Raw genomic sequence first — 7,377 nt, forward strand, 5'->3', positions numbered from 1 at the left:
GACCTGAGCCGAAGTCAGACGCTCAACCGACTGAGCCACCCAGGCGCCCTGCTTCTCGCCCTTTGTATCAGCTCTCCTCCCGACGGCAGGCCCCCAGCACCCCAACCCCCTGCTCTCGCTGCGCTGCTGGTTATTAGAAGGTGATAAAGGGAAGGGAAGAGGGTCTCAGACCCTCCCTCCTGACTCCGTCTGCAGCACCACGGCCTCAGATCTCTGACACAGAGCTCTACGGAACAGTCGCCGAACGGAAAATAAGCCATCTTCCAGGTTACCTAACTGTAAAGATTTCGATCCCCGCGACTCCTCGCCGGCCTCTCGTTCTACCTGACGGCAAAGCAGACGTAAAGCAGAAAAGGCGAAAAGAACCCCTCCCGCCCATGACGAAAACAGACTCACTCACCTGATAAAGCTCAAGTGGACCCCGAGTGACCTGTGTGACCCTGAGCAGTCGATGCAAAGGAACACCCCGTAGGTTATACTCGCCCAGCTGGGGTTCTTGGCCCCACAGTCAAAACACACCTGGAAGACAATTTCAAAACTCAGTTATTAATTCATCCCCATCAGCTAAATGAGCCATCTTACAGGCTCCGATACATGATCGAGCTTGAAAGCTGCTTAACGTTCACAATCTGAAACGGGTTAGTACAAAATATCTCACCTGTTATTTTTTTTTTTTTTCAAAAACCTCAACATTTGGGGCGCCTGGGAGGCTCAGTTGGTGAAGCGTCCAACTCTTGGTTTTGGCTCAGGTCGCGATCTCACAGTTTCGTGAGTTCGAGCCTCGCGTCAGGCTCTGCGAGGAACCTGCTTGGGATTCTCTCTCTCCCCCTCTCTCTGCCACTCCCTGACTCACCCTATCACTGTCTCTCTCAAAATAAATAAGTCAACTAAAAAATTTTTTTAAAAAACCCTGAACTTTCAATTTCTTTATTATTACATTACAGATAATTAATTATGTATTAATTAGGCATCAGCAGGGCTCCCTAACAGTCACGCGAGTGAACACTAACCAGGGACGTCCCCCTGCTGGGAACACTCAAGGCCTTGTGGCCTCGTGGCCTTCCAGCCAGTGGCTCTCCACTGGCCCCCAGCCAGCTGAGGCGGAGGGGACGGGAGCCACCCTCACTTGCGCGGGGTGACCTGTGACCAGTAAGAAGGCAGAAGTTTCCAAGATTAGATAATAAAAGACGCCGTGGCTTCCTTTCTGTCTCTTGCCACCTCTCTCCCCTGGAGCACTGGCTCTGGGGGAGGCTAGCTGGCAGGTCTGGGGGACACTCGAGCGGCCCAGGGGAGAGGCTCAAAGTGGTGAGGGACGGACGCCCCGAGCGCAACGAGCCGGTGAGGAGCGGGGGCCGGCGGAGCACCTCAGGACCGAGCTTGAGAGTGGGGAACCCCAGCCTGGAGAGACGGCAGCCCCAGCAGACGGCCTGACGGCACCCTCATGAGAGAGCCAGGGCCCTCCTCCCTCAACATTGGCTGAGGTCAAACAGTCTTCGTCTGAGAGCATCTGGCAACAGGAGCATAAAAACGACTTTAAAATATCCAGAGTTTGTCACGAAATTTAATATTTACAATTAATTAAAGTCAGAACAACAGAAGGGCACGGGGCGCCTGGGTGGTTCAGTCGGTTGAGCGTCCAACTTCGGCTCAGGTCGTGATCTCACAGCTCGTAAGTTCGAGCCCCACATCCGGCCCTGTGCTGACGGCTCAGAGCCTGGAGCCTGCTTCGGATTCTGTGTCTCCCTTTCTCTCTGCCCCTCCCCTGCTCATGCTGTCTCTCTCTGTCTCAAAAATAAAAATAAAAACATTTTTAAAAAATTAAAAAAAGAACAACAGAATGGCAAACACTCCACTAATAAGAGAACATTTTTTTTTTTCTTCCAGAATAAGAGTCCCAGATTTTAAATACACTTGATAGACAGAGACGCCTATGGGAAGTTTGTCCCAACTACAGTCATCAAGAAAGATCTGGCTTCTGGCCTTCTGAGGGCAACGCGAGAGTGAAAACACGAGCGGATTTTCCAAAGGCCCTCAGCACGACAGGCTCACACGAAGTACAGGGTTAGAGTGACAACTGACGTGGAAGGTGCCAGTCCGCTCCAGTGTTTACTGACTACCTGCTGTATGTCAGATACCATGGTAGGCGCTAAGGTATTTGGGAACGGATTCCACAAACACCTGCTGGGTCCCTGTCCCCTGCCAGGCCACCTGCTGGCTTTTCTGGAGCTCAGTGCGCAGTGGGAGGGTAGGACACAGAAATTAAGATGCCCCGTGGTAACAGCCAGTCAAGTAAGGAATCCCCTTCCGTGGGACCCCAAACAGTGTGACCAATTCTGCCAACGGCGCTGTCCCTCTGCAAGAGGCCACCCATAGTCCCCCACTGACTCAACCAATAGTTGTGCACTTACTACCAAGTAAGGACCGGAAACATGGGAAGCAGACATCCGAAGGGGGTTCAGGAAGAGTCTGCCGCATGGAGCCCGCACATGCACCCACAGTCAGCAGGCAAGACAGTTAGTTATAGGCGGAATCTTAGTAAGCAAGGACAGGAGAGAAAAAGTTTCTAGATAGCACCCAAGAGGCAACTGGACTCTCAAGAACAGAATCTTAAGGCACAATAAGCAGCAACAGCCTGCGGAGGAGACGGCCCCTCGAGGGAGGTGACAAGGGAGACGGTGCACGGCCCAGAACGGGCAAGACTGAGAATCTTCCCGATGTGAGCTTGTCGCGTGGCTGGGGAGAGCGCAGACTGGCTTGTAACAGGCTGGTCTCAGCACCCTCGTGACCAGCAGCTAAGATGAGAAATTGCCAGAACATAGCTCCGTGAGGGCAGGCGTCCTATCTTGTGCACCTGAGCTGAGCACGGACCCTGGCACCAAGTAGGCACCTACTGAATGCAAACACAGGTTGTTGGACAGTCTGTAGGGGTGGTTGAGATCAGGTACTGCGGGGTGTGAGACCAGCAGGCAGTTAGCGATGCAAGTCTGGCTCTCACACGTGCTGGAGCGGGAGGCGGCTTTGAGAGCGGGATTGCACTTGGTTGTGATATGCGGTCCCACAGCAAAATTGAGACATGGTTTTCTTTTTCTTTTCCTTTCTTTTTTCCTTTTTTTTTTTTAGTTTACTTATTTATTTCGGGAGAGAGAGAGAAAGAAAGAACGAGTGGGGGAAGGGCTGAGAGAGAGGGAGAGAGAATCTCAAGCAGGTCCCTCGCTGTCAGCACAGAGCCCAACTCGGGGCTCGATCTCACGAACCCCAACTGTGAGATCATGAGCTGAGTGGAAATCAAGAGTTGGACGCTCAACCGACTGAGCCACCCAGGCGCCCTGAGATCCGGTTTTCTAAGCAGAATGTCACTTCTCATGGTGATGGAAAGCAACTACCTCTAACAGTTGGCTTTGCCTACTGACGAGACTAACTACTAGAGAAGTAACAGCTAACGCTGTGTTTATTCCACATCAGGCATTGCTACTGGCCAACTGGACCATCATAACAACCCTACAAGAAGGCATTATTATCATCCCCATCGAGGCCAGCTTCTGGGCACACGTGTGACCTATACGGCTGCCCAGGGCCCCACGGCTGCTTAATGCTCTGCTGTCCCATCTTGAAATTCTCAACACTTTTAATTTTTTTGTTTTTATTTTAGAGAGAGAGCGTGCGCGCATGAGCAGGCAAGAGGGCGGAGGAAGAAAGAAAGGGAGAATCTTAAGCAGGCTCCACGCTCAGCACAGACCCCGACACAGGGGCTCGATCCCACAACCCTGGCATCATGACCTGAGCCAAAATCGAGCCGGACGCTCAACCGACTGAGCCACCCAGGGGCCCTGAAATTTCCAATGCTTTTTAAACAAGGGCCCTGCATTTTCATTTTGCACATTTCGTTTTCTCCGCAAAGCACTTGGTGTGGGTTTTCACCCCCATTTTAGAGAAAACTAAGGAATTACGAAGTATCACAGCTGAGAAGCGGGATCCTGGGGACTCTACACCCCCAGCGGTCTGCCCCAGGGCTCACTCTTCACCCCTCACCACACTGCCCTCTCACAGGCCAGGCTGTCCTTTATCTGTCTTCCACCTGCCAGACTGGAAGCTTCCTGAGGGCAGGAGCCGGTCTCTGGATCCCTCAGTGTGCCCCACCGCTCTGTGGACCACAGCTGCCCAGCGGACACTTGTTGGCAGAACAACTCAAGCAATCGAGCAGTAAAACTCGAGCAGTAAAACACAGAGAGACCAGGAAGGACTTCTCAAACCAGAAAACAGACCCTTCTGAGTTAAAACCTTGATCCACGGTAAATATTCATCACACACGAGCAGGAGACATCGGATAACGTATTCTTAAAGTAAACCACGTGGTTTCTTTTGAAGTACCTCTTCCGTCTGTATATCTTACAGCTCTCTCCGTTACAGCCCCTTCTTAAAAATGCTTACAGTTAGGGCGCCTGGGTGGCTCAGTCAGTGAAGCGTCTGACTTCGGCTCAGGTCACGATCTCGCGATTCGTGGGTTCGAGCCCTGCGTCGGGCTCTGTGGTGACAGCTCAGAGCCCGGAGCCTGTTTCAGATTCTGTGTCTCCCTCTCTCTCTGCCCCTCCCCTGCTCATGCTCTGTCTCTCTCTGTCTCAAAAATAAATAAAAACATTTAAAAAAATTTAAAATAAAAGAAGCAGGTTTATAGGGGCACCTGGGCGACTTAGTAGGTTAAGCTCATAGCTGAGTAGGTTAAGTAAGTAGGCTCAGCTCATGAGTTCAGGGTTCATGGGTTCGAGCCCGGCATCGGGCTCTGTGCTGACAGCTCGGAGCCCAGAGCCTGTTTCAGATTCTGTGTCTCCCTCTCTCTCGGCCCCTCCCGCGCTCAGACTCTGTGTCTCTCTCTCTCAAAAATAAACATTAAAAAAAAAAATTTTTTTTAAATGCTGACTGTTCCCCAACTCTTCCCCATCACTAAAACGAGTTTTCATCTTTGCTTACCTAATGGTTTCTTCCTAAGGATCAAGTGAAAAATTCTTCATCAAGAAAGGTAGCACAATGCTGCGGAACATTACCAGAAAATATTTTTGCTCCACGCTTTTATTAATCCTGTTACGGGACATAACGTTTTCCACAGGTGCGTGGGTTTGTGACAAAAACAGTAACAATAAACTAGCTGACACCAGTGGGGACCGGCACATGGAGGTCCTGTTCCAACTGCTTTTCTTGGGTTTTCTCATTTAATCCTTTGCAATAACCCTCTGGGTTAGAGCCTGCGCGTGTCTCCATTTTCCGCTGAGGAAAATGACGTACAACGTGGCCAAGGAACCTGCCCAAGGTGACATAGTTACCAATAAGCCCACACATATCCCTCAAAGGGTCCTAAAGACGATGAGCTCTTCCGTAAAAGAAGGCACCTTCCCTTCGATGAATTCAAAGAGAAGACACACTGTTTCGGAGATAGAGCAGACAAAAAGTGTAATTTCTACACTGCCAGGCGCAGACCCTAACCTTGTCTAGCTCTAGGGAAACCACTCTTTGTAATAACAGATGAATCTAAATTTGAAAATCAAGAAAACGGCCAAGAAACGGGCACTCGAGAATTCCCGGAGCCTTTCTCCTCCTCCGACTTCCCTACATTCATCAGACACCCCCCTCCAATAAGCCGTTTCCTTTCTCATCTTCTTAGTCTGTAAAAATACAGGCTCCCTTCCAAGGCTTAGGGCAAAGACGTCTTAATTTTGCGAAACTCGGGATCTTTCCATGCTGGGACGCCCCAGCTCACGACCATGATCGTTAACAGCTGTTCACTTTGGAGGGGACAGTGGGGAGCCCGACAAACTGCTGCCACCGGACGGGAGGGGAGAGTCCACGCTGACGCCCTGGCAGCCCTTTGCACTCTCCAGGTTCCACTCTGACCTGTGAGCCTCAGGGGAGGGTGTCACGTGAGCGCGATGTGTCATCACAACATCTCCAGCCGGTTGCGAAAAGTTGTAAAAGTCAGAGGAGAAAACCACCTCTGAGACCAAAAAAAAAAAAAAAAAAAAAAAAAAGGAAAACCCCAATCTCCAAACTCTCCAAGGATTTTGGAGAGACCCAAAGGGAAGAAAGAGAAGGGGGTGTATGGTGGGCCTTCTTAGCAAGAGATAAGAGGCCATTGAACACACACCACTTAGCGGCTTTAGCAGACAGGGAAACTGAGGCTGCCATCAAAAACCACGGGCAACCAAGCAGGCTCCAACAGGCACCCCACAGAGGTCAGCTCCAGTGTGCGGGGCTGGGGGTGGGGGGTGCGGGGTCGCAAGAGCTTCCCCACGCGCCCAGCGCTGCCAGCTGGAGTTTCCGAGCCGGTGCATGCGTCCCAGCTGGGTCACAGGTGGCCTGCGGTGTCCGCCCCGCTCACGGGAGCCCCGGTGTATGCCCCCCAGCCCTCTCTCGGGGCCCCGAGCTCGCCCGCAGCTCTCTCCAGAACTCACGGGGTCCACTCCGCCACCCTGCCCCCCGTGTGTGCTCCCCCGCTCGGTGTCAGGAACCACAAGGTCTGTGCCCCTCCCCCGGCCCCCGGGACCCCCAAGTGCCCGCCCCGCCCGGGGCCCCGGTGTGCGCCCCCTCCCCCCCTCCCTTGCTGAGGCTGGGGGCGGCGCGCGGCCCGGACTCAAGCGAGGCCCAGGCGCCGCCGCAAGTGCGACGTGTCACAGGCCGGGCCGGCCCCTCCTCCCGCGGCCGCGGCCACTGCCGCAGCAGGGGCCGCCCGCGGGGTTCGGCGCCGATGGCCAGCAAGCCTCAACACGCCCGGCAGCCGTTACCTTATTGGTGGGCACCGAGCGGAGGCGCTTGAAGATGGTCAGGATGTCTTGCTTGCTGGGGTCCCCCATGGTCACCACAGAAGCGAGGCGCCGCCGGCCCGGCCAACCGGGAAGGACCGAGCAGGAGCGGTTGCCGCCTCCGGGAGATAGACGGCGGCCGAGGGGGGCGGGGCTGAGCGTGACGGCCAGGCCCCGCCCCCAGGCCCCGCCCCCCTGTCCCGCCCACAACCGGAGCTCACGCGCCGCTCTCTTCTCGCGGCCTCGCTCGGCAGCGCCGCTGGCTCCGCCCGGTCGGGCCCCGCCCCGGCGCTGTCCGCGCGTGCGCAGGAGTCTCGGGCGCCTTCTTCCGGCCGCCGTCCGCTCGGGGCCGTGCGAGGCGAAGCTGGGCGCGGATGAGTTTGGTTCCCGCGCGCTGGCGCTTGGGACCCGCCGCCACTCGGGCTGGTGGATCGCCACGTCGACCGACGGCCGACTGCGTGCTTGGCCGAGGTCTTCTCACCTCGTCCTCGTGAGGGCGCAGAACCAGTCCCTCCAGGTGGCAGAGGAGGAGACGTGAGGGCAGAGGGCCGACCCGCCACCTCCCGACGCCGATTGTCGCTTGTCACCT

At 54.6% G+C, this 7,377-nt stretch overlaps 1 protein-coding gene across 1 annotated transcript in view; it reads right to left on the bottom strand.

The window, feature by feature from the left end:
• The window catches only part of ARFGAP3 (ADP ribosylation factor GTPase activating protein 3), a 54,552-nt gene extending 47,583 nt beyond the window's left edge, over positions 1 to 6,969 (bottom strand). The window contains exons 1-2 of the mRNA XM_042948025.1: positions 6,771 to 6,969; positions 401 to 519 (exon numbers count right to left, since the gene is read on the bottom strand). Of these exons, the coding sequence (XP_042803959.1) occupies positions 401 to 519; positions 6,771 to 6,839 (188 nt within the window). The 5' untranslated portion in view covers positions 6,840 to 6,969. The remainder of the gene's footprint in view (positions 1 to 400; positions 520 to 6,770) is intronic.
• Between the last annotated feature and the right edge of the window lie 408 nt (positions 6,970 to 7,377).

The sequence above is a fragment of the Panthera leo genome, chromosome B4, assembly GCF_018350215.1.
Source record: "Panthera leo isolate Ple1 chromosome B4, P.leo_Ple1_pat1.1, whole genome shotgun sequence".
In the NCBI taxonomy this organism is placed as follows: Eukaryota; Metazoa; Chordata; class Mammalia; order Carnivora; family Felidae; genus Panthera; species Panthera leo.